The following is a 26,631-nucleotide window of genomic DNA, read 5'->3' on the forward strand; positions in this document are numbered from 1 at the left end:
AGGAGAGCAATATTCCTATGCACGTTTTGCAGGGGAGTGAAGTTGGGGCAGATGTAATTCCAGCAAATTTTGGTTTCCAGATGACATCCATCACAAAGCACACAATCATATGCTGGCAGTTGAAAGTTCTTTTTGAGGGGCATAGCTCTAGTGTTGACTGTTGAGCCTATCGACGAGCAATAGCCAAAAAAAGGTCTTGTGCTTAAGCTGGCAGCAGAATGCCCATAGCCAATTAAAATCAGGTGGCAGCTCCAGATTATGCTCACTTTTCACTTTCCTCCTGATTCTACATCCTTTCCCGCACATTCGATGATGCCACATCAATCCGAGGATGCTCGTGCAATCAGTTACTAAAACTTATAAGGACCGGATGCTCAAAAAATGTTACCAACAGTAGTGCCAACTGCCAATACAAAGACCAAGGTGGCAGATCGGCGGGGCTTGGTGCGGCGGTTTTTGATGACTGCTTTTACCTCGCCTCTGATTGGTCAAAAATATCCTTCCCTCATTGTCCCCGTGAAGCGAATGTGGTGGCTCATGAATTAGCTCAATTAGTTAGATATTCTCCCCCTCTTGTTTGGCTTGAAAATCCCCCTGAGAGTATCGTACCTCTTCTTTTGAAGGATGTAACCATTATAGCTAATGAATAAAGAGGTATTTTACTTGGTAAAAAAAACTGCCAATACAAAGACCACGTGTCAACATGACATGTAAACCACACCGTGCACAGACACGCGGGAAACCACGCTTCCCGCTTGCAGTTGTAGCCGCACTCCATCAGACGAACTCCAACCTATTGGCAAGCTCTCTCGGGCCCCACGACTAAAGAATTAATCCATCGACTTTTGCATGACTGCATCATCATCCGTAAAGAACCCCTACGTACGTAACGGTGTAAGTGGCGCTCGCTTTCATCTTCCGACGGGAACCCAACGCCAAGACCGAGATACGAAAATGACATCCCAACAAACCAAACCTTCCTCGCCGTGTCCGTTCGACCAATCAATCGCGCGGCCTCCGCGGCAACGGCGACGTGCGCGGCTGACGTGGAAAACGTGGAATGAAACGCAGGGTACGTACGTACGAACGAACGAGCTGGCCGGCACAGACGGAGACGCGCTGCCAAGAAATTAAATTAGAGGTATCTAAGCGCTGCAAAAATCCAAAGCCGCGCGCGTACACCGGTGAGCAGTCCAGCACGCGAGCTGCCATGCATGCCACCCTGGCTAGCCGTCGTTTACACATATCCCCCAATTCAATCCCCCATCATCGTTAAGTGCCACGTCGAAATCGTCCGGCCGATCAGCCGGCGAGGTCGCGGAGGAGGTGGAACCCGGCGGTGGCGCCCAGTACTCCTCCCCGGTGGTGGTAGTGCGACGCGGCAGGGTCGGCGCCGCCTCCCATGCCGCCGGGCGCCCCGAACTGGCCTCCCAAGTGCTGCTCGCCGGACATGAACAGGAACTCGGCGGCGCCGCCCCCTTGTGCCGCGGCAGACGACGTCGACGGGGACGCGGACGCGAACGCGGCGACGTTCACGCCGCCGTGGTGGTGTTGGCGATGCGACGGGTCGGCGTGCTGGTGCTGAAGCCCCAGCGTGAGCGACACGGCCCCGCCATGGCCGCCGAACCCGTGCACGCCGCCGCCCGCGTCGTACGCGTCGAAGCCGTCGTCGTCCATCGTGGACATGCCGAAGTCGAGGCTCTGGCTCTGCTGCTGCTGATGCACCCGGCCGATGCTCACGACGGAGGCCAGCGAGCCCGCGTCGTGCAGCTGCGCCCGCGTCGGCTTCTGCTCGCCGCCACCGCCGCCGTAGCTCCCTGCAGCTGCAGTGTTATGGTTCCCCAGCAGCTGGTCGCCGCTGCTGGCCTGTAGCTGCGCGGAGTACTGTTCACCAGCGCCTCCGCTGCCGTCCTCCTTGTCCTTCATCTCTTCCGCGTACATCTCCTCCACCATCGGCTTCCACAGCCTCACCCTCGCGTTGATGAACCAATTCGAAACCTGCGTACGTACGCAAATCAAGAGCAGACATTAATTACTTTATTTGTCCGTGTCAACATATTTTTTTTTTAAAAACAAGAAAATCAAGAGCACACATAAAACGTAAGTACGACGCTGACGTAGCATCCGACCGACCGACCGGTGTTGACGTGTCATCGCCAATGCAAGTGGCATATATCCACCTCACAACAATGCGTGTGCTTGTGGAAATGGAATCAATCGATTTTACCGAATTAATGGCACGAAACCGGACAGCATTATATATGTGTACGCCTAGCCGATGACAGGAACAACGCAAAGCGATTGCGACCTGATGATCGGTCAGTGTGCGTAGGCCGGCCAGGGGCCAATTATTGGATAGGAACTTGTTAACATTTTTGATTCGACGACGGATCATGCGATGAAGTGATATGATAACACTGGTGAATGGTGAGCAGTGTAACGTACTTGGCTCCGTGAGAGGCCGGTCTGCCGCGCCAGGATGTGCTTATCCACGTCGCTCGGGTACCTGAAGGATGGATGACAACGTCAAATGATTTTGTTTCCATGTAGGGTGCGGTTGGAAATTGCACGTGAATATAGAACAGACAAACCTACATTGCTTAAAAAACCTTACATATATATATTTACGTGTAGAGTTGTTTGGAAGAAGGGATATATGTTTGGATTGTTCGCGGGTAACTATATACATGGAATATTCTTACAAGACAAGTGTGGTATTCGATGTAGACATTGCAACCGTATATGCAAAAGAAGAAAGAGCATCCATAAACCGGCGCGTATAAAGTGTAACATGCATGTATAGTTCTTGATATCAACCACACAGACACAGTACTATAGCCTAAGGTTGTACATCCATATAAGTTGTCTGATCTATTTAAAATCACAGTATAATTGTAATCATCCTTTATATATACATTTAATCATCTTCATCTAAAGGTTCATATGTAAATGGGTGAGAACACCTCGTATAGATTTGTTCACTAAAACTGCACAATTAACTTCAAAGAGTGCAATATTCTAGGTTTAATTAGTTGTACTGTGCACTTTGAGGTGACTGACATTACAAAAAAGTCCAGACAACTAAAATCAGCAAAAGGGATTAATTAGCTAAGAAAATAGTGTGACATCTTTTTTTGCCATTAATTATGTAATTAATTAAAGATTGGAAGTGTGCATACATGTAAGTATAATTAATGGCACCTACGACACGTAAACATAAGAAGCACAACTCCCTATAGTGTAATGTGTACGAGGTTTCATAAGATAAGGAATTTTTCTTCAAGTTGAATCAACAAAGAATTATTTGATGCACGATGCATATAATGGAGGACAAATAGGATGCGGAGAGAGCAATGCCACGGAATAGAACACAAGGCCAAATGAGATGTTATGAATGGGAATCACAGTTAAGCATCATGCCATCATCGATCACTCGACTTGCAGATTAACATTTAGTTCGTTAGCATCTTTTGCAAGTAGCTGACGCACGTACATACGTACGCGCTTGTATGGCTCTTAGCTTTGATTGTTTCGTTAGGATATGCTACTCCGTATTAGTTTTTCCCGCATGTATATTATGGAGTAGTATTTTCTTTCTGGAGATTTTGTTTTTGCGAGGATCTGAAGGAATGGAAATGAGTACGTGTCATCTAACATTATGCAGAGATGCATGCCGATTAATATTTTTACGATGCTATGGAAGATTAATTAATGAGAGTAGTATAGAGATTAATCTTCAAAAAAAGAGTGGTATAGAGCGATCATTTCTTACGGGTGCAGGAAGTGTTCGAACAGCCATGCCCGGAGGACGGAGACGGCGCGCTCCGGGAGGCCGCGCTGGGGCCGCCACGGTTGGCTCTCGAGCACGCCGGACTGGTACGCCTTGTGCTGCCTCAGGCACTGGTCCAGCGCCCGCAGCCTGGGCGTCTCCCCCTTGGTCATCCCCGGCGGCGCCGCCGCGTCGACCTTCTCCCCAAGCGCCACGCGCACCGCCCTGGCCTGCGCCGCCACCCCGTCTCTGAGCGTCCGGAAGTGCTTCGAGATCGTCCGCGCCGCCGTCCTCGTGTACGCCGCCGCAGCCGCCCGCCCCGCCGCCGCCTCGAACGACCCCGCCACCGCCCGCATCTGCTCGCGGTACCTCCTGTACCTCCTGTCCACCTGTCAGAGAGCCATCCGAGATCACGTAGTTAAGCTCGCAAATCGTATAAAAATGAAGGAAGGAGCAGGTGGAGATTAGGAAAATTCTGATTAGCTTCTCTAGTGTGCTCTTTGACTGGCTCCAGCTCTGCGTGACTAGATAGTACGAGGCTACAGGCACCTACCTAGCACTCTAGCTGCTAGGTTCTCTGCAAAGACCAAGTTGCACTGCACCTAACTATGAATTGCACTGTGCAAGACTGCAAGTGCGCAGTGCAGTGTACACAAGAATGGCAAACGGAAGCAGTAAATGTGGTGAGGAGGAGATGGGCATAAAAAGGCCGAAAGCAGGAGGGAGTACGTAGTGGCCTGCAAAAAAAATGCAGAGATCGATCTCTGGGGTCGCCATGGCCCTATTGATCTGTGACTGAGAGTGAGTCCATGCATGGAGAAAGAGAGAAAGTTGTGTGGGACTGTTGGAGAGAGAGAGGGAGGGTGTAGGGGTTTGCCTTGCCTTGCCTGCCTAATACTGTGAGTACTGACACCTAGCTAGCTAGACCTGCAGGAGGCAAAGGTATGGAGGTTTCCAAAATCGGACGGCGAGGCCCAGGAAGGAATCACGCCTACTGTGCCCGTCCCAGGAACCCTCCCTGGGCAAATTTTAAGCCATGATGGAACTGCCAGTTGCCCTGCAGCCTTTTAGATTTCCAAGAAACTGGTGCGTCGTCTGTGTAGTTCCTGACGGGCGGAAGCTCGATAGCTTGACCCGTGAATCGTAATCGATCGATGGCTCGGATTTGGAACCAAGGTTAATTAGCAAGCTAGACTGACGGCTGACCTCTTCGAGCATGCTGTAGAGCTTGGCCTTGAGCCTCTGCAGCTCGGCGGCGTCCGTGGCCTGGATCTGCGCCGACGGGGCCGGCCAGGACGCGGACGACCCGCCGCCGTTGGGGTTTTCTTCTTGCTCCGGCCGCTTCGGCGCCTTGGAGGCGGTGGTCTCCGCCGGGATGCTGCAGAATTCCTGCAGGAGCTGCTGTGTCGGGAGCAGGAATCTGGACCCGCGCAGGTGCCAGCCGGCGCCGGCGCCCTGCAGCTGCCACGCCATCTCCCCGCCAAACTGGTGCTGCAGCATGAACGACGACGCCGACGCGGCGTCCGGCGGCGGCCCGTGGAGCGACAGCGACAAAGGCGCCTGCTGCAGCTGGCTCATCATCTGCCGCTGCTGCTGCTCGCTGCGGAAGAAACTGATAGCAGCGGACGAGCCGTCGTCTTCGTCGACGGCCACCTGCTTGCTCTGCGCCACCGATACCGCGGCGGCCGGCGCCATGAATCCCCTCAGCCCGAACATCTCCACCCCGGACGGGAGGGACTGGTGGTGGTGGTGCAAGCCGACGCCGCCGTACATGTCATGCTCTCCGGCGGCGTCCACCTCCGGCACCAGCGTCGCGCCGCCGCTCCCCGCCGCCGCGAAGTAGTCCGCGTACCCTGCCAGGCTCGGATGATGATCGTGCGCCATCTTTATACCCGCCCGGCTCCTCTTCCCCGCGCACGCACGGCGGCCGGCCCGGGCAGCTCGATCGATCGTTAATCTGTCGTCGACGGAAAAGGTGAAGGAAGTAAATTAAGCAAGACAAGGGCAGGCCGGTCGCAGAGCACCGGCGGGCCGAGACACGGAGCTAGTAGAGGGGAAGGAAGTAAAGCGAAGGGGATGGAGACGCACCTTTGTGCAAAGGAGGGAACAGGACCATATGTTTCTGGGAGGAGACCTGAGCTCAGAATGAGATTGGTGGATGGGATACTAGCAGCGGCACCGGCAGGAAGAGGTGCTCGTACTAGGACTTGTACCGCCGATATATGCCAGTACAACGCTACGATTAAGTAGATGATGCGACGTCTGGGGCCGTTTTGAAAGAGTTGTGTTTCTCCTTAGAATTTTGATACTCCCTCCTTCCGAATTAACTGAAGTGAATTTGTATAGATTTTTATACAAATCTACGAAAGAGTTGCGTTTCTCCTTAGAATTTTGGAACTCCCTCATTCCGAATTTGCTGACGTCAATTTGTATAGATTTTCTTATACAAATCCACGTCAGTTAATTTGAGACGAGAGAGTATTTAAGTTAAATTTGTCAAAAACAAAATGTTGTACTCCCTCCTATCAAAGATTTTATCAAATTTTGTACTAGAATTGTATTAAATCAGCGACGCTTATTATGAATTTGAAGGAGTACTAGTTTCTACCATGGTTGCAGTCTAGTACGTTTATGCATTGGTTTCTATTGCATATTTTGTACCACACATTTGCTATCGTGTTTCCGCACCGGTTCCAGCTGAAGTGCTACAACCTTCCAGTTGCCGGTCGAGTCGAAACTAGGAACCAAGCAATCAGACCAAATCTACACGATCTTGATAGTTGATGAGTGAAATTTACACACTAGAAAGGTTGATCCTTCACACTTTGACACACTTTTGTGCCCCAAGTGTGGCAAAAGTTGGTTAGAAAATGAATTTATGACATGTGAGGTAGGAGGCTAAGGAACTTTCGCATGCCACAAGGCTGCAACCAAACACTTGCCACTTATTTGCCTAAGGTTTAACAAAGTTTGCCTATGAACCAAACATGCCCATGTACTTTCACAATAGTTGGGGAACAAAAATCTCTCCTACACAATAGGAGGAGAGAGGAGAGTCAGGAGACAAACACTGACCAATCAAACGGAGCAAGATCACGGTGAGAACTTGTGCACACGAACAACTTATTTGGCACAATGGTGAGAAATTATTTGCATCATTGGTACATACTTCCTCCGATATAGTACTCCTTCCGATCCATAATAAATATATGTTGGATCCATAATAAATATATGTTGGATCCATAATGATAGTATCCCAAGATTTATTATGGATCGGAGTGAGTACAAATTTATAATAAATCCTAAACATTTATTATGGTCGGAGGGGAGTAGTATATTGTGAGTTTTGGACTTAACAAATCCCTGAGAAATAAAATATTATCTTTTATTCATTTCCAAAAAACACACGAGTCACGGCACCGTTGCAAAATTGGCATGAAATCGAAGAAAATCGCAAGACACAACGTGCAAGCAAAAATCGAAAAGCATAAATAGTACTCTTTCCGATTTATAATAAGTGTCTCAAATCTCGTACTAACTTAATATAAAGTTGTACTAAGTCAGAGATATTTTTTATAGATCGGAGGGAATTGCTAATTAAGGTCAGTAGAACTATTACACGATCTATGTGAGTATTGTTTAGATAGGACTGACATCAGCAACTTGTACATATGCTCCGCTCCCCTCGATCTTAGGCTCTTGCTTTTTTTTTCTTGAAAAAGAGTTTCACTGCCTATCCTGGCTAGCATCCTAGGCCCCTGCCACAGTACTACAGTACTACTCCGGTTAATTGAGGTTCGCAGTCAAACCTCGGCACACTGATGTTTTGCTAGTCCATTTGGTTCGTACACAAACACATAGACGTAGATATCGAAGGACGTGCACACGCGCTCGCGGTTCTCTCCGAGAAACGCGGTGGTTGCAGCGTCGAGCTTTCGCTCGCTAGTAGCCTCTCGCTGCCGCAACTTGCACCAAGCGGCAACGCTTCAGGGATAGAGCGCCGACGACGACGTGCGCCCGGTCCGGCCGGGGGAAGAAGAGTGGTCCACGGCTAGTCGTCGACGGACCAACTAATCTCACGGGCCCGGCCCGCCAGGGAAACTGGGCTCGCTATTGGAGAGGAGGACGGAGCTGGCCGTGGGCCCACCTACGTCGCTCTCGCGCATCCCCCACAGCTGGCTGCTCGTTGCTTGTTGATCCGGTGGAGTGCTGTGTGCGACTGTGTGACGGTGTGAAGAGAGAAATCTCCTGAGTCCTGACGTACTCCGTACTTATTTATTTAACAACTCTTTTGATTAAAAAACTGTTTTAATTACCCCTCTTTCCTCCGTTGTTGAGGTGTTTGGACTTCTGGAGCGATCGGTCGATACACCAATACGTCCTGAGAGTCCAACAAAAAATGTCTCGTAGTTAAAATTTGGATGTATTTAGATGTGAGTTAGTGTATAGGTGCGTTCAAATTTAATCAAAGTTGAGACATTCTTTGTTGGACGGGAAGAGTAGAATAGTTTTAGATGTCTAAAACAAGGAAGCCTGCTGACGTGTCCTAGAACGGTTAGATGTCTAAAACGAGAAAATTTGAGACGTCTGGGAAATCATGGGGCAACGTTGATTGATTGATTTAGGGGGGGCCTTTCTCGATTGGAAGACTGTAGACTGTAGTAATCAGATATTTTTCCAGAAGTTTTTAGGGCGTATGGGAAATCATGCAAGGACCTTCTCCGTCTATTTAAATTTTGTATTAGGGCCCTTTGATTCAAATGATTTTTATGAGAATTTTGGTGGATTCTATTTCTAAGGAGTCTTCTTCTGTCCTACTCCTTTGATTTATACGATTTAAGACCACGGCATTTTTTCTATGAACTAATTTGCATGCAATTCCAAAGGAAGATTCCCATGGGGTCCAACATCATGAAAAATTACGTTTATTTTATGACAAACATGGCTAGCATATAGTTCTTCAGTTAAGTTACTGTATTTTTTTCCGTGGTGCAATCAAACGGTTTATATCAATTCTTATACGATTCAACATGGCATGACATTCAATTTTTTTTTTGTAATTCCTGTGTTTTTGAAACCCCGTGAATAAAAAAAAGCCCTTGATCAGTTATTTTCCTACAAGCATGAGTCAGTGAGTGTGAGAGAGTACGTACCAAGGAAATCCACAAAGTAAGGTTTATCTTCTTGCTCGTTACAAATTTCTATCTTAACCGCACCCATTCCAACTCTCTTCGATCCTTCACCTTCATCTTCACCGGTCCCCATTCTCGCCATGTTGCCGGACTCATTGTGCTTCGCCGGCCACTCCACCTCAATTTATCCTCCAAAAATCCAAAGACTCATAAGTACATCTTGGTATTTTTTTTTCTTGTTGAAATAGTACACACTCCCTCGGTTTCTAAATACATGTACATTTTGGGTTGTTCTAAGTGAAACTTTGTCAATTTCGACCGATATTATAGATAAAAAATAGCACCTTATGTAATACCAAAAAATACGATATGAAAAAAATATATACTTGATATTGATCCTTATGATACTAGTTTGGTGTTGCATATGTTTGTAATGTTTCTATAAAATGGGTCAAAGTTAACTAAGTTTGACTTAAGACAATGTAAATGTACAAAATTTAGAAACTGAGGTACTCCCTCGTCCCTCCGACCCATATTACTTGTATCAAATTTGCCCAAATATGGATGTATCTATATTTAAAAAACGTCTAGATACATGTAATATTTCACAAATAATATGGATCGGAGGGAGTAGTACATTTTTAAATTGGGATACATGATAGCAAATAATCTGCTCTTGGGAATGCCGGGCTAAATGTTGTCAATCCTTACTTAACCCCTTCTAGGCCTCTCCTTTTGTTTCTGAACTTCTTTGTCCATTGCGCAACTGTACGTATGGAAGATTTGGCATCCTACTGCTACTGCTGGAGCTAATTAAAGCTGCCCAGATTCTTTCGTCAGATTCCGGTCACCATTACCATTGCACGGTCCTCATCTGCAAGGCTGCAACTAGCAAGAGACAAGAGTTAACAAAACAAGAGCCAACGAACAAAGCAGATGTCCCAAATTTAAATTAATCAATTCACACAAATTCAATGTTTACGCTATTCTTTTTCACATAAGCCAACGTTTATCTTTTTTTTGTTCATAAAAACCAATGTTAGTTGGTTGCTATTTTGTACTGATTCTAGTATTTGGTGAGTAGTTTAGATTGCACTGACGTCTCCCATATATCAAATGGCATGTGGGACCATGTGTACGTTATTCCTGCTTATATGGCCCACGCAAGGTTGACACGCTCTGCAATGGATCCCCGTCACTCGTTCACACGATCGACTTGACGTAGAAAAGGTTTAATAACTTGGCGAAACTGGTTTGCTTTGGATGGACATGGGGACATGACGGATTTAATTAACCAACACGAAATGTTTCACTGATATACAATTTTCCTTCTCAGTGAACAGCTAGACTCTGACAGGGTTAACTGAGTTCGCAGGCTCGCTGCATATCCGCCTGAAATTCTCGTGTTCCTAGATCGCCAGCACCCGTGAAAGACATGTTGGTAGCTAGAGAACTAGAGATGGAGCCGGAAGATTTCTTCGGGCGCATCTCTGGTTAATCGATGAATCGATCCGATCCAAAAACAACACTTTGCAACTTTCTCCATCGTTGTGTGTATACAACTTGGTCGTGTTGAGAAAATTCGTTTGCACGTACAACTAGCTAGAAAGGTGCATTTCAGGACGGGATGATAGATTGAAAAGTCTAAGGAAACAGTTATGGAGATGGATCGTGATGCCCGATACGCTGCTATATATGATTATCAATCTGAGGATGGCAATCAGTAGGTCGATCCCGTCAATCTCAATTAGTTAAGGATGTTTTGGTCCTTCTACGTGGCTAGAAAAACATGTGCAAGCTTATCATCGCGAAAAGACTCCCTGTGTTCCCGACTAAAAAAAAAACCCTCCCAGTGCGAGTACCCATCGTGACGTTCTGATATTGGCCACGCTCCATTCTGTTTCTGCTCTCGCCCGGTACTGCTCAGAGCCAGGCTTCGGTGGCAAACAAAAACGTAGAATCTCCCAACGAATAAAAAGGGTGAATTAATCGACAAGGAATTGGTTATACATAAGCACTAGCGCACGAAGCATTCATGGAGTCGAATCAAGGCATGCGCTTCGAGACTTTTTTCGATAAAAGGCTTTTTAGGGCCCGGCTTTATTAGAAAGCCAAAGAGGTTCTGTTGGGGTTACCAGCGATATCAATCATACAACCACCACCGATACCAGAAACTAGAATTCAGGAAAACTTCACACAAACCAAAACCACCGGCCCCTAGCAACATGTTGCTCAATGCGAATCGAAAACAAAAGTCAGGAGACACAGCATTTAGCCCACACCTACACGAGCATCACCGCCCTCCGAGTCCAGCAAACAAGCATGGATAGACTTGATCGTTGCCTCTAACTTGGCGTGGCTCCTACTCGGGTGAAGATTCTTCCAGAGTGTAAGTAACAACCCCACCTTGTAGACCACCTGCACAGGAGAAGAGCAATTTTTTGATTGAAAACCATATCATTTCTGATCAGCCAAAGCACCCAAGCAATGGCTGCCAACAAAGCCCACCAAATGTAATTAGCTTTCAACCCTTCCTGTCCCATACAACAAGAGAAAAAATCATTCACATACTTAGGGGCACCAGACCACCCAAAGCAGTCACGCATACAGCACCAAAGGAAAACAGCGATGGGACAGGCAAACAAAAGATGATCCGCCGATTCGGGAGCCCCACAAAGCTGGCATCCCCGCTCCCCAGGCCAGCCCTTTTTAAAAAGTTCCTCGGTCACCTGGATGCGCCCCCTAATACTAAGCCACAGAAAGATTTTTTGCTTAAGGGGAATATGAGCCTTCCAAAGTTCACCGATCCGTAGGTCACGTACACCCCGATTAGTCATGGCCAAATACAGAGACTTAGAAGAGAAGATCTTGTTTTTTGTAAGCCCCCAAACGCCCACATCTTGTTCCTCCCGCAGAACAACCAACGACAAAAGCACACAGAGCTCTTGCCATTCGTCACACTCACCAGGACCAAAAGCTTGACGAAACGTCAACCCAGGCGATGTCGGCTGAAGTATTTCCTGGACTGTCCCCCACTGTTGTTCATTGCATCAAAAAAGCCTATGGAACCTTGCATCTAATGGAGCCTGTCCAAGCCACACATCATTCCAGAAATGAATGGAAGCCCCATTGCCTAACCTGTATTCACAGCCAAACTTAAACCACGATTTGACTGCATGTAACCCTTTCCAAAACTGTGAGGATTGCGCTGATGAGGATTGGAAGAAGCCCCCATGGCTAAAATATTTTGCTCTCAGCAAACGACAACTGAGATCCTCACAACCCCCTTCGAGCTTCGCAATCCACTTAACAAGCAAGACCACATTTCTGATCCTACTATCAAGAAAACCCAAGCCGCCCGCTTCTTTGGGTCTACACAGCTCATCCCATTTAACCATGTGGTATTTCCGTTTCTCACCCACGCCTTCCCAAAAGAACCTCGCACGGATCGAATCCATCTTCACATGAATCCCATCCGGCAACCTATAGAAACCCATAATATACGTGGGAAGATTGTCTAAGCAAGCATCAATCGGGATCTTTCTTCCACCAAACGAAAGATCGACCCCTGCCAATAGTCAAGTCGTTTTTCCACTTTTTCTGGGACACACGCAAAATGTTCCAATAGCAGTATCGTTGGGGAGATAGGAATCCCCAAATACTTGATCGGAAAAACCCCCACCTCACAGTTCAATAATTCCGCAATCCTCCGATTCTCCTCCGCAGAGCTACCAACTAAAAAGACCTCACTCTTTTGGAAATTGATTTTCAACCCCGACATCTCTTCAAAGCAATACAATAAGAGTTTTATGTTCCCAAGAGAGATCTCATCATTTTTCACAAATAAGATTGTGTCGTCTGCATATTGAAGATGCGAACCCCCCCCCCTCCCCCCGAATCAAGTGAGGCACCAACCCTGTAAGATGATCTTTTTCCTCGGCAGATTTAAGCATAACACCAGGCGCATCCCCCACGATGTTAAAAAGGAGGGGGGACAGCGGATCCCCTTGCCGTAACCCCTTGAACGTCCTAAAGTATTCTAAGTAATCTCCATTGAGATTAATGCACACTCTTCCCGATTCCACAGTAGCGCGAATCCAATAAATCCATTTCATATCAAAACCCCGTTTTTCCATCACCTCAAAAAGGAAAGGCCACCGAACCTTATCGTAAGCTTTTTCGAAATCGAGTTTAAGGATCACGCCCTCTTCTCTCTTACGCATTAACTCGTGGAGAACCTCATGTAATACTACAACACCCTCCAAATGGATCTCCCAGGAAGAAAGGCTGTTTGCACCCCACTGACAATACGAGCCGCCACCGACGTGAGACGAATTGTTAGCACTTTCGTAATCAGCTTAAAGATCACATTCAGCAAGCAAATAGGTCGGAATTGACGGATATTAATCGCCCCTTTGACCTTAGGCAAAAGAGTAATAACCCCATAATTCAATCTACCTAGATTAAGGCGTCCCTGGTACAATTCATCCAACATATCTTTAACCAGACCTTTCATCTCACCCTCAAACTTTTTAAAAAACTGAACGAAAAACCATTCGGCCCTGGCGCTGTTTGGGTTTTAGTTCTTTTAATAGCAAGTTCAATCTCAGCCATAGTAAACGGTTGAGTAAGCTGCAGATTCTCCTCCGGCAACACCAAGTCTTCACCACTCCAAGCTAGATCCGACAAATGGACACTAGTATCACCCTCACGACCAAAGAGCTGTTTATAATATCCAACAATCAGCGCTTTCAACTCTTCATTTTCAGAAATTATTTTGCCGTCTTCCTCCAAAGAGAAGATTTTTCCTTTACGTTTGCGCCCATTCGCAATTTTGTGAAAGTATCCAGTATTTTGATCCCCTTGAAGAAGCCATTGGACGCCCCCTCGGCGCTGCCAATACATCTCATCTGCCGTGTATACCCCAGAAAGTTCACCCTCAATCTGATATCTCTGTATCCAACCCCTCTTATCAAGCATATCCCTATCACCCAAGGCATCTAGCTGTTCCAGTTGAGATAGTAATTCCTCTTTCACACGCCTAGCCTCGCCTTTCAGATTTGAAGCCCCAACCTTTCAGAAAACGCCGCAACACTCCCAGCAATCTATGCCAGTAATCTTGTATATGTTCTGCCCCTCGGCAGGGCCAATGGTCCAACACCACTTGTTTAAAATCTGGTTCCTCAAACCAGCTCGGTTCCACCCGAAAATGAAAACAGGACTGCTCAGTGTGGCTCCCCAAATCCACAAGGAGCGGGGAATGATCGGATCCAACCCTAGTAAGCGATCGGACCGACGTAAGAGGGAAAAGAACTTCCCATTCCGCACCAATGACACCATTACACCAAAGACTATTGTACGTTCCCGTCAAAAAAGACTATTGTACGTGCCATTGCTGTCTGTCTCGCTGGTATTTAAGCTCGACCGGGTCCCGCGAAACAGACGTACATCCGATCCATCCATGCCGAATAATCCTCCACAGCCTACCGCTAGCTAGCGATATAACGCATTGGTGACTTGGTGAGCTCAACCGTCGACCTTGACCGCTTGCTCTTAGCAGTATCTTGGCTCCTCGTATCTTGGAGAAGAACAGGAAAGAAATACATAACGGAAAAGCACGTAGCGTGCTCGATCACGTGTGGGGTTACACACGGACTGTACACGAGAAATGGACTTTGTACTTGTGCGTGGTTGTTTTGCGCGACCGATCATCTGCCTCCTCCTAGGCTCCTAGCTTCGTCGTCTCCCACGTTCGAGCGCATATGCATGGCCAGGTCTGACATGCAGACGATCGACGACGACTACATATCCACGGAGGAGGGGGACGTACTGCAGCTAGCACTTCTGCTCTGTGTGTGTGTGTGTGTGTGTTTTTTCAGGAAACGATCGGCCGTCAAATTATCGGGAGCTCCGATCCCGTCCGGCCGGCCAGTACTGCGGTGCCGGGTGCCGACACTACCTGCGTTTTGATTCGCGGCTCGTTAATACAGTGCCGATTGCCGACAGGCGACAGCGCCTGCATCTGCATATATAACCGCGCTTCTACCTTAGTCGGTTGATCGAGAGGCTTCCAGTACTTTTGGTGCCTGCAGCCATAGGTTCCAGGTTAATTTCGATCCTTATATTTGGCGTTTGGGACTGTCTGTTGCATACAACACCGTCCTGCATGCTCCGCGTTGTCCATGTTTAGTTTTAGAGAAAATTAATTTGTTAGTCTTCGCAAACAACAAAAAAAACTTAAATATTTGCAAGTTCTGGTAATCTGCATGCTTTTCTCTTTCACAAAAACGTGCATGATTTTGGTGACTTTCGCCAACTCCTGACTGGGCCGGAACACTACACGACTCGACAGGAGCCCATACCAAGGGGTTGCTTGCCTATCCGCATTAGGTTCCGTCAGAAAAATTTGTTGGGCCTAGGCCGTCTTTCCATCAGGATGCTACAGTACATTTTAACCTAAATTTTCTGTCACTAAAAAGATCGAAAAACATCTTATTACACACTGTTCGTCGTCTGGATGTCATTGTGCGCATCGTTTTCGTCAAGTGAAGTAAGGCCAGTGTGGAGCAAGTTCTGTATGGGACACGGTCGTCGCCCGGAGTCGAGGTAGAAGACTAGAAGGCATTGACACATGCGTTGTGGTGGTTAGGAGGTCACGATTCCGTGTTGGTTTTCCTTGATGTGTTGGCGTGCACCTTTGGGCGCCAGTAATCAGGCTGAGGATATATGACGCAACTATAGAGATTGATGACGGCTGCATCAGGGCCAGCTCGATCATAGAGTGGCAACACGGATGTAGAAAAGGAGGAGAGGCTCACTCCATGTTGCCTTCACGAGCTTAGAGTAGACATGTGTAATCCTGCCAACGGTGTCGACAATCAGGGCAAACCATCAGGCATCTCGCTCGTCCAATGGGGGAAGAAACGAGAGTATAAGAACGGGGAAAGCTCGAGGATTTTAGGGATTTACGGGCGAGGAAAAGGAGTCCGGATGGCACCCAGCCTCGTTGGGTACGGGTAGAGCTCAACCATACCCGTACTCGACGACTCGACCGGCAACCCCAACCCGTACCCATGGTCGGGTATGAAATTTTACCATACCCACACCCGCCACGGGTACGAATATCTGCAAGTATTTATACCCGATCCGGTGGAAACGCAAAACAGCTGACAAATGATATTGGGTTGGGCTTTGGCATCTGAAGGGGCCTTAGGCAAGGGTTAATAGACCTCTTGTACTTGGCTGACAACGGTAGGTGCGGATACACGGGTAGACGGGTTCATGTCTTCCAATACCATACCTGTAACTGCCAAACCCGTTGGGTACAAGATCTTATTGTTGCGGGTATTTTTTTACCATCGTATCTTAAACGGGAAATAACCCGTCGGGTATGCGGGTATTGGTTACCAATTGCCACCCTAAAAAGAGAAAGGTTTGAGGATGTACTGTTTAGTTGTGAGACCCCCACCAGCTAGTCGATGTGTGCCATGTCACCAGAATACGCAGGGTCATGCGTATAAGATCGTACACACAAGTTCAGTGACCTGAAATTTTCAGAATCTGAGGACTAAATCATAGTGTCATGACAGGTTCCACATTTAAGAGTGCATTTTACCCTTCAATTTGTGGCTGCATTTGTAAGTTGGCTGCATGCATGCAGCAAAAAGCAATGAAATACTTTCTTTTATTGGAAAAAGGTCCCACGGTTCAGCAGCAAAGTGATAGCTCCTCTACAGAAAAGAAGCGAAGTAAAGCAGATTCAGTCCCTCGAAATAGAAAAGGAGGATCCCTCATTCATACCCCCTCTCCCGCGTCCAGCTTCTGATCTCTTTTCTTTCCTCTAGGAACAAGACAGTAGAGGATCAGCGATTCTTTTGGTTTCTTCCAAACAAAGCGTGCAGCACAGCACTGCAACCGGTAGAGAGACGTGCTCGTCAAACGAACTCCACTAGCTCCTCCCTGGAAGCCCTGTACCGTAGGTAGGCAGCACGTCCTCCGGTGAGAACGCCGTGCCCACCCCACGATCGACGACGACACATACCTGCTCTTGGCCTTCCTAGCTGACAAACCTCAGCCCGATGCGATGGATGCCGTCGAATCAGTCTTGCTGGTTTGGACACACTGGCTTGGCTGCCTTTGTCTCTGAATTGTGTAGCCACAAATGGCAAACCGGGGGAGAGATCAAAAGTTCAGTTATGCAGCAGCGACGTGTTCCGGACTTTCGGAAACAGATGTCTCATTCAATCTTTGTCATCACTGGTTTCGTCTGAAATCGTTGCGAGGAAACAGTGGAGAAACCTTGCAAGCCTTCCATTGACCCGGCGCGGTCTAGAATTAACTCGGTCCAAGTTGCCGCATGTTGTGCTATGTTTCTGAAATTCATGTGGCAAATACTGAAACTTTTCTTCTTGTGTTGTATTAGAGCTAGGGGCATGCACGTGCTTGGTTTCTGGAAGAAAATTGGACTGCTGGAAGTAAAAGTTCTGTAATCGCAGGAAATGTGAGCATGCACAAGAACAACGGACGGCCACAGGTACAGCTCGTCCTGCGTTTCATTGCATCGCAGGAGGCCGAACAAACCGCGACTGTTCCGTATTTACATGACCTTCACTTACATGTAATTAACGCGTCGAGATGTACATCACATGACGAACTAGAAATGTAAAAGCTCGACAAAATTTTGGCTACGTTCGAAGACAAATCTTCATGACGCCTACGCATATATATATCTCTCTCTCTTCACTTCTTCATGCTGCACTACAACTCTCTGCTAGCACTCCTACGGATCAGGCGAGAACAGTGTCAGACGCTACACTGCTTCAGCCCTTTGGGTGTTTGGTGACCGCCTTTCAGCCGTACCTGCATATACGAATGAATATTTTTCATGCCGTGGTTCAGAAGAAACAATTTTGCTTACGGCTGGTAAATAATTTTGCTCTTTCTTATATAGCTGATAAATAATTACTATTTCTAAGTCACCGCTAAAAATAACCCGTATCATTCACTGATAAATATTCGGCCGCTACGCGTTAATGACCATGCGAGGGAATCCTATGACCGAAAGCTTCGGGGATGACATCTCAGTATAGTATACGACACACTACCCCCAGCGGGCTTAATAATGGCTGCATTATTCTGAGGACAAACTCCAGGGGCTCCGCACGATTTCTTTCCGTCGCGTGAACGTGAATTTTAATTTATTTTTTCCAGCAAGAGATGAGTGCGATTTGCAGAGGAAAAGAAAGCAGAAAGAGCAGTCTGGGGACGGGGCTGGCAGTACTCACGGCCTCGACGTCGATCCGGTAGACGAGCAGGCGGCGTCGCTCGCGGCAGCTGGTCCGGTACGCCACGGCGAGGTGTGCCACCGCGAGCGACAGCGACAGCACCAGCATCGGCTCCGGCCCCTTCCCGGCCGCGGCGGCGCGGCCTGGCAGCACGGCTGCGGCCTTGGCCAGCACGTAGGCCACCGACCCCGCGGCGCTCGCCGCCACCGCCCACACGTACGCCGCGCCTCCTCCCCCGCACGCCGTGTACGCGCCTGAACAAAAAAACAGAGCTTCCAAATCAAATCGAAGCAGCAGCAATGGCGAGAAAATACGGTGGAGGATTCGGATGGTTACAGAGGATGAGGAGGGAGCGGGCGGCGGAGAGGGCGGGGAGGTCGACGAGCGAGGAGCGGAAGTCGAAGGCGCGCGCCTGGGCGAGCGCGGCGGGGAAGAAGGCGCGGTACGGCGTGTCGCCGGCGGCGCGGAGGTGCGCGGAGAGGAGCGCGGGCGGGAGGGCGAGGTCGAGGAGCACGACGAGCAGCGGGGAAGGCGCGCAGACGAGCAGCAGCGAGGCGAGCATGGCGGCGAGGACGAAGGCCGTCTTGGCCCACCGCCAGGGACGCGCCCACAGCGGCTCGCCGCCGTGCTGCTGCTTGTGCGCCAGCGCCATGGCCAGCGGCAGCTTCTTCTCCATGTAATCCTCCTGCCGGCCAGCGGGAACGCACGGACAACGGATGGTTGATTCTAGCAGCCGTTGGCCGTGGTACCGGGCGTCCAATGGGGGTTCGGCGGCCGGATTCTTTTTAAGGCCGGGACGGCGAGGCGGGAGAGGGAGGGCGATCAAGTAGGGGAGGCAGGGCAGCGCAGCTGCGATGTGTTCGATGGGGATGAATGGGATGGTTTTTGGTTTGGTTTGCTTCGCCGCGTGGAGACCGACGGACGGTTGATGGGGACGTGGCGTGGTGGCGCTGCCGCTGGGTGACTTGTTGCGAGTTTGACCCACCCCCTTGCCCTTGCCCTTGCCGCGGCAGCAGCATTATAGCAACGGCCTCAATCCAAGCGCGGGAAACGTCCGTGTTTTTCTGCAGATGCTGAAGCTTCTTCGGCTCCAGTCTCTGCTCCTACGGTAACTGCCGGCGGAGACCACGATTCTTTCACCGTGTCAGGACCGGCCGGACCCCTGATTTCATCCTCGTTGCACACTTGTACTTGTACTTGGAGTCTTGGACCAGGACCAGGGAATGGTGAAAAGCACTGCCCCGTCAAAAAGGGTAGATTCCCGATTCCCGCAGGTAAAACACAACACAAAGGACGGGTGATTAGCACTCTGCGGGCGGGCCGGCCGGCCGGTGCAAAAGAATGAAAATAAATGACGTGTGCACTGGATCGCGAAACTGAATAATGCCGGCCGGTGCAATCGCCCGGCAACACATGGCGCCCATGGGCTACATACGGGGGCAGCCGGACACATAATACTACGTGCGGCGCGGCGAGAGGCAGAGCCAAACCACAAAGGTCCAGAAGCCCGGACCACGTGACAGTATGTATGATGCACGTACGTAGGCCAAACACGCAACAAGATACTAGTACCAATAACACGCACGGGTCGTCGAGATTTGAAAACATAAAAAATGGCACGGGGCCGTCCTGGTGCCGTCACGATCCGTGCATGCTCTTCTAGAACCGGAATGGGCATTTACATGCATGGAGGCGACGGGGTAACCGCTAACTGTAGGCAATATTAACAGCGCTAAACGAGCCGGCCAAATTACGATGAGTGATATTGACGGGAGAAATAAAAGAAGAGAAGAGCCCGATAAACTCTCACCTCTTCTTGATCTGTTATATATCCAATGACAACTGCTAGTCTCTGCGGTTTCTAATTCGGCTGTTCTAGGACGTTACGATTTGGACTTTGGAGTTGGAGATGGAGCTGGGGTCGCGTTTGGATTTAGGGCCGGGGTTCTGTTCTGGAACGACCAAGAACTATATATAATAACTAATTAAACGAACGCAGGAGTAATTAAATTAACAGGCGCATCGCCTTGTACTTTCTTAGGCCAGAGAGGATAGAGCTGGCGCACAGCACGTACGGACGACGTAGACGACGTCTTAGTGGGCATCAAGACAGATTGTTTTATAGCCTTTCTCGTCTTGTTTAATTAGCCATGGTACCAGTTTGTGTACTTCCACGCTACTAGAAGAACAAGTCAGAGATAAGCTTCGACACCTGCCTTTAGTCTTAAAAAAAGATGAGCTTCGATATCATAGAGCTAAATCTTCTTTTAATATGCACCAGCTCAATCAGTGTTGGCCTCGGAACAAAGTTGGAAACGTACGGAAGCACAACGAAGCAGGGTACTGCCGTACTGGAGACAGGTGAAGAGAATTGCAAGCAACACAAAAACAAAACAAAAGGACTAAGAATAAAAGCAGAAATATCATTATGCAGCTTCATTTGGACAAGGCCCCCGGTCCGGGATGGCTTCGAAGGGTAAATTATTCGATTTACATTCTCAATACGCTCAAAAAGTTTTGGGGTGGGAATGGTACGGGCTTCATATATCTTAATTCTGCGACCATCATTCTGCTTCCAGAGTCAAACTAAGGCCTTCTCTCCTACTGATTTCAAGGCACTCGGTCTAGTTCATAGCGAAGCTCATCACCAAAATCATGGTCAAAAGTCAAGATGGTAACGGGGCCCCAAACCTGAAAATCCACGGGTTTTTAACCCATTAGGGGACAGGTTTGGGTCAAATTCAAACCCCTGGGTTTGCTCATGGTCAAAAGTGAAAGCCAGTGGGTTTCCGGGTTCAAACCCGGTCCCGCACTCCCCGAACCTGGTACCCGTGAAACCCACGAAGACTCAATATGGCCCATAAAAATGGCCTGGTACAGCCCATATTTCTATACCAAATGACATTGTTATATGTGAGAACTATATGATATTGTTATATGTGTGAAATTGTGCCTAAATTATAATGTTTTGTCTTATCTTGGTGCTGAAACGGGTTGTTTTTCATTTATGTTGCTGCTGCAACTTTGGTTTCGTGCTGAAATGCTGGCGGGTTAGGGTTCACCGACGGGGATGAAAAACCCGATGGGGACGGAGCTGGGAGAAAACTGAAACCCGCGACCGGGAACGGGGATGGGTCTGGGTCTGGGATGAAGGTCGCGGGGACGGGTTTGGGCAGCCATTGGCCGGCGGGTTTCGTCCCCGTTGCCATCCGGAGTCAAAAGGCAGTGGCGTAGCAAGATTTTAAAACCAGGGTGGTCCAAATTTTTCTTCCCGCCACAATGTAAAATTGTTAATATACTACTTTCTCCATTTCAGAAAACAATTCAAATAAATTTTTCTCATTTGTTCCACAATACACCTCATTTAATTTTTCTCTTCATACCCGCACCCAGACAATAAATACTCACATCTATTTACTATTAATCCAATATGAAGGGTCAGACACTAGAAACAAGAGTTAGATTGATCCAAGTACACAAATCTATACGAGGTGTATTTTGAAATGGAGCGAGTACTATGGAATTCAATAAAAACACATATAGCAAGGGGAATCGCCGAAGTGTCGATCAACAATCCAGTCTCCGAGACCCATTTAGATCAAACCCACTATATCATATTGTCTCTGGACTGGATTTTTTGTTTTTTGGGCTGACATTATACAAGTATATTGGGCTGGACCAAAATCCCATGTGGGTCTATGGACCACCTTGGCACCCTTTTGTCAAGATGGCAATGGGCCCCGAAACCCAAAAACCCGCGGGTTTTTACCTCATTAGGGGACGGGTTTGGGTCAGATGCAATCCCCGCGGGTTTGCTCATGGGTCAAAAGTGAAACCCAGCGGGTTTCACGGGTTCAGACCCGATCAAGCACTCCCCAAACCCGGTACCCGTGAAACGCGCGAAAATTTCCAGATAGCCCATTAAAATGACCCAGCACAGTCCATATATCTACCCCAAGCCCCCACATATATAACACTTCTAACCCTAAATCCTCCCCAAATCCCCGTTCTAGCCGCCGGCCCGCCACTGCCTCTCCCGTCGCCCGCCGCCACCGCGTGCTCTCTCCACGACGTGACGCCACCCACTCCTCCGTCTATTTTGTGAGAACAATAAGTTATTAAATGATTTTGATGTTTGATATATGTGTGAATGGTATTGATTTTTTTTTTAATGTTGCTGCTGCTATTTTGGAGATGTAAAACGGGTTCGGGTTCCTCGACGGGGATGAAAAACCCGACGGGGACGGGGCTGGGAAAATTTTGAAACCCGTGACCGGGAACGGGTACGGGGACGGGTCTGGGTTCAGAATCTCGTGGATGGGTTTGGGCAGCCAATACGCGGCGGGTTTCGTCCCCGTTGCCACCCGGACCCTTTTGGCTACGCCAATGTCAAAAGGTTGCACCTGGTCATGTTGACCTTATTTTCGCCTGACCAAAACGCGGTCATCAAGGGATGAAGTACCCATGACAAACGTTGCCCATGTCTTTGCCCTTGCGAGGGCTCTGAATGCCGAGATGATCCTGGCTTTGCTGACTTAAATTGACATCTCCGAAACTTTTAACTCGGTTTCTTGGGAGTTTCTTCTCCATGTCATGACTGCCAGTGGTTTTGGCCCTACTTGAATCTCTGCAGTGACTATTCTGTTAATGCTCTTTAACTCCATCATGGATTGACGGGGGCTAAGACAAGGGGGCCTCTCATCACCTCTGTTTTTTGTCCTGGTGATGGACTGTCTAGGAAGGGTCACTCAATTTGTTGAGAATTCCGGTATTTTCAAGCACCTTGGGAATTTGGGGCTTCATCGTTTTTCCTTCTATGTGGATGATGTCGTAATATACCTGAGACCTACCCGGAACGAGATTGATGCCATGCGCGCGATCCTCCAGTTGTTTGGTCAAGCTTCCGGGCTCCGAGCAAGTGTGTTTTTACGGTACCCTGGCACAAAGTTTTAGGTGAGCTTGGCGTATCCAACCTTACTTTCCGTGGTCGGGGTCTTCGCTTGCGATGGCTATGGAAGAACTGGGGTACTAGACCTTATCTGGCTTGGGATGGCCCCAACGATCACTCGGATGGCCACATTGTTGCTCTGTTTAGAGCCCGCACCACCATTGCGATTGGAAATGGTGCCCGCATCTCCTTCTGCCATAATGTCTATGCCATTGGCAATTTTGTGAAAACCTTCTCTGTTATTATCACCTTTTAACGAAGGGAGCCAAACATTATTGTATGAGGATTGAATGTTTGTTCTTGGTAAAGCTCTATGTCAATATTAGAAAAATTATAGCTTATGCACCACCATATTTAAGGGCTAGACTAAGCTAGCACCGGAACTTACTTAGTTTGGTACTACTTAGTTTGATACTCACTCCGTCCAGAAATAACAAAAATAAACGTACTTCTAAGTTTTGTCTCAAGTAATTTTTTTTATTAAAATCTGACCGATTTTATTAGAAACATAGCAACATTTTGAAACACTAAACTAATATCATTAGCTCTGTTTTGAAATGTAATTTCATTATATACCGATTGGCTAGCTACCGATTGGCATATGTGTCGCTACTCTTTTCAACAAAGTTGGCCGAATCTATTTTTTTACATAAATCAAAACCTAGAAGTGCCTCGAACGAACCATCAATTTGGTTGACCCCAGTTTTTTTTTTTCAGTCTTGATTACGTATGTGCTTTACAAACAATTTCGGCACTTTTCAGTAAACGAAAGGGTCTCGAACGTACGTTCCTGTACACCCTCCTAAACATAAAGTGTTTTAGGTTAAAATTTCCTATGACTTGGAAAAACAAGGGGGCTACACTTTCACGATAGCCCGTCCGCAATCCAGGCGTTTTTTTTGCTGAATCACAAATCCCAGTGCCACGCCATCAAATCCGGTCCACCAAACGGCTTTGGCTGGGATTAAGGGGTTCATTGGCCGGGATTAGGTAGGTTAGGTCCCGAAAATCCGAAACTAGAATGTCACGGTTTGAATCAGACGAGTTCTACGAGAACAAGATTTAACATGGACTTTTCTCCTTACCAGGACTAAAGAGCTACCGGATCGGGTTGGGGTTAATTGTAGTAGGATCTAAGATGTTTTTTCCTTCTATTATTCAGTTTCTTCAGATATTTCGAATATTCGTGGGTCAAAAACGACTTAAATATATTCAGTTTTCTAACTGAACTAAAGACCGGATATTTTTTTTTCCGGTTTCGGTTTTATATCGGTAGGTTCTGTACACGATTAATATGATCATCCCTAGCTAAAGAAGTCATCCTGGGCTCCTAGCCCACATTTTGTCCACCCACGAGCCCACACGTACTAGCCGCCATTTGGGAACGATGTGCGCATCCGCCGAGCGGCATCGCCGTCGCCCGCACGGCCATTTCTCGCGGAGACTTCGTGATCCGGTCACTCTTTGGTCTTCGCCTTCCTTCGATCTAAAGCAACGGAAACTTCTTTACGTTCAAAGCAACCGTTTTTTCCTTTCCAAACTACGACTCTGGCATTGACTGACCGTGTCGTTCGACCATTAACTCTTCCATTGCACGCAGAGGACTGGTGGTACCCAAAAGGGAGCGCGCCTATCTTAAACGACCAGCCTTTAGCCCATCGCCAATTCGCCATTGCTAGCTAAGCTAACCATCTAGCTCCCTCTCGGAGGAAAGCGATCGGAGGCGAGATGGCGGCGTCGCAGGCGTACATGGACAAGGCGCAGCTCCGCCAGAGCTACCGCAACGTCTGGCACACCGACCTCACCAGTGCCATCCAGGCTGACTTCCCGTGTGTGTATCCTATTCCTGACAAGCTTCCGAATCATCTGCTTGTGATGACTTGAGTGAAATTTTTGATTCGTTTGCTCCTTTCCCTGCAGACTGCTGCCTGTCGCTGTGGTGGTAAGTATCGCGCGGGGGAGCTCAGCTCTTCTCGTTTTCTGAATCTCGGAGAAATCATTCATAGTACTAGTTCAATTTAACAGCGAATCTGTTTTTTTTCTCTCTCTTTCCCATTGTTCTACAGCGGCCCATGCATCTCCTACATGCTCCGGAGACGCGCTCTCTACAATGACATGTCAAGGTAAAAGTCCCAAGTTTGTTCTGATCTTCTCGCCCCTTTTAATTCGTGTCCTGGTGCAATCCTCTGTTCTCCGTACGTGTGCCGCAGATACGTGTGCTGCGCCGGGTACATGCCGTGCAGCGGGCGTTGCGGCGAGAGCAAATGCCCGGAGCTATGCCTCGCAACGGAGGTACGCACAAAATCCTTCCACAAGTTCGATCTCCTCTCGATTTCCATTTCTCTGATTAGCAGATTTGCCCTGTCGATTCAATTCCCAGGTGTTCCTCTGCTTCGGCAGCTCGGTTGCGTCCACCAGGTTCCTGCTGCAGGACGAGTTCAACATCCAGACCACCCAGTGCGACAACTGCATCATCGTATATACTCACCACCACTCCTACCCCTACAACTGCCGTTTCACCCGAAGTTTTCAGTTTTCACCACTGCTGCAGTGCTGATGTTTCAGAACTCTGTAAGTGATCACAGGTCACAGCCAGTTTTTTGTTGCCGCGTGCAGGGCTTCATGTTTTGCCTTCAGCAGCTGGCCTGCATATGCTCCCTGGTCGCCTGCATCGTCGGCAACCAGGAACTCTCCGAGGCCTCGCAAGCCATCTCCTGCCTCTCCGACATGGTCTACTGGACGTAAGACACCCTATTCTCTTCAGTCTTCCCCAAGATCATTTATTTCATTTTACAAACAATTACTCGTATCTCTGAACTGAAAGTGCCATGGTCTATTTCAATTTGTGCAGGGTCTGCTCCTGTATGCAGGTAAACAGCCCACTAGTTTAATTTACTTCCCCGACAATTGATGTTTTCTTGTTCGTTGACATCAACACGGTGATCTATATGTAAACATGTGATGGGGTTTCCAGACGCAGCACAAGGTGGAGATGGACAAGAGGGACGGCAAGCTGGGTGGCGCTGTGATGGCCGTGCCTCCAATGCAGCAGATGTCGCGCATAGACCAGCCGGTGCCGCCTCACGTCGTGCAGGCGCCGTAGCCGGCGCACTACAGATAGCCAGCCCGTGTGAAGAGGTTTGGCTGGCTGCTTGTGTTTGCTTGCCATCCAAATGAGATACCACTGCAGGTCGAATGAATGGCCTTTGAGCCTTTACCAATTCTGAGATTGAATATTCCTAATACTCATATATGAGTTTTTGTATGGAGCTTATTATGTATAGAATTGATCACTGTTTATTTCTACTACGTTTAGAAATATCACGGAATCATTGTTATGCTTACTGCAGAAAGATTCATGTCCATACCTGTGGGCGCACAAAATTCATCGGCAAAAACTGTAAAAAAATGGGGTTCGTCCTCCCGAGTTTAATTTTCTGTTTATTTTTATGGCTTTGTAAGTAACTTTGTTCTCCTTTCTTAAGAAATGAAAATCAG

At 48.2% G+C, this 26,631-nt stretch overlaps 3 protein-coding genes across 4 annotated transcripts; 1 reads left to right on the forward strand and 2 right to left on the reverse strand.

Annotated features, from left to right (window-relative positions):
* Positions 1–1,107: 1,107 nt before the first annotated feature.
* On the reverse strand, positions 1,108–6,017 carry LOC100828705 (BEL1-like homeodomain protein 4). Its single transcript, XM_003571959.4, has 5 exons — positions 5,858–6,017; positions 4,976–5,726; positions 3,773–4,158; positions 2,446–2,506; positions 1,108–1,998 (listed from the first exon to the last, which is right to left on the reverse strand). Exons 2-5 carry the CDS (start codon positions 5,651–5,653, stop codon positions 1,303–1,305), a joined length of 1,821 nt encoding a protein of 606 aa, XP_003572007.1. The 5' UTR covers positions 5,654–5,726; positions 5,858–6,017; the 3' UTR covers positions 1,108–1,302.
* An 11,344-nt stretch (positions 6,018–17,361) lies between these two features.
* Positions 17,362–19,165, reverse strand: LOC100822351. 2 transcript variants are annotated; one of them, XM_003574206.4, is made up of 3 exons: positions 18,522–19,161; positions 18,186–18,439; positions 17,362–17,760 (listed from the first exon to the last, which is right to left on the reverse strand). In XM_003574206.4, the coding sequence occupies exons 1-3, from the start codon at positions 18,859–18,861 to the stop codon at positions 17,704–17,706; spliced, it is 651 nt and encodes a 216-aa protein (XP_003574254.1). In that variant the 5' UTR covers positions 18,862–19,161; the 3' UTR covers positions 17,362–17,703. The 2 variants fall into 2 exon arrangements, with proteins under 2 accessions (XP_003574254.1, XP_010234946.1); XM_010236644.3 differs by having other exon boundaries at positions 17,362–18,439; positions 18,522–19,165.
* Positions 19,166–24,681: 5,516 nt separating this feature from the next.
* LOC100822657 lies at positions 24,682–26,566 on the forward strand. The gene is made up of 8 exons (XM_003574207.4): positions 24,682–24,964; positions 25,054–25,075; positions 25,200–25,256; positions 25,344–25,425; positions 25,514–25,609; positions 25,750–25,874; positions 25,985–26,003; positions 26,108–26,566. Exons 1-8 carry the CDS (start codon positions 24,862–24,864, stop codon positions 26,234–26,236), a joined length of 633 nt encoding a protein of 210 aa, XP_003574255.1. The 5' UTR covers positions 24,682–24,861; the 3' UTR covers positions 26,237–26,566.
* Positions 26,567–26,631: the final 65 nt, after the last annotated feature.

This window comes from Brachypodium distachyon, chromosome 3, assembly GCF_000005505.3.
Source record: "Brachypodium distachyon strain Bd21 chromosome 3, Brachypodium_distachyon_v3.0, whole genome shotgun sequence".
Classification (NCBI taxonomy): Eukaryota; Viridiplantae; Streptophyta; class Magnoliopsida; order Poales; family Poaceae; genus Brachypodium; species Brachypodium distachyon.

Coding starts and splice junctions, on each gene's coding strand:
- LOC100828705 (XM_003571959.4), bottom strand. CDS start 5,653: ATGGCGCACGATCATCATCCGAGCCTGGCAGGGTACGCGGACTACTTC. Junction 4,159..4,975: donor TCTACAGCATGCTCGAAGAG/GTCAGCCGTCAG, acceptor GCTCTCTGACAG/GTGGACAGGAGGTACAGGAG. Junction 1,999..2,445: donor CCGGCCTCTCACGGAGCCAA/GTACGTTACACT, acceptor GTACGTACGCAG/GTTTCGAATTGGTTCATCAA.
- LOC100822351 (XM_010236644.3), bottom strand. CDS start 18,861: ATGGAGAAGAAGCTGCCGCTGGCCATGGCGCTGGCGCACAAGCAGCAG. Junction 18,440..18,521: donor CCGCTCCCTCCTCATCCTCT/GTAACCATCCGA, acceptor TTTTTTGTTCAG/GCGCGTACACGGCGTGCGGG.
- LOC100822657 (XM_003574207.4), top strand. CDS start 24,862: ATGGCGGCGTCGCAGGCGTACATGGACAAGGCGCAGCTCCGCCAGAGC. Junction 24,965..25,053: donor CATCCAGGCTGACTTCCCGT/GTGTGTATCCTA, acceptor CTTTCCCTGCAG/ACTGCTGCCTGTCGCTGTGG. Junction 25,426..25,513: donor AGCTATGCCTCGCAACGGAG/GTACGCACAAAA, acceptor TTCAATTCCCAG/GTGTTCCTCTGCTTCGGCAG.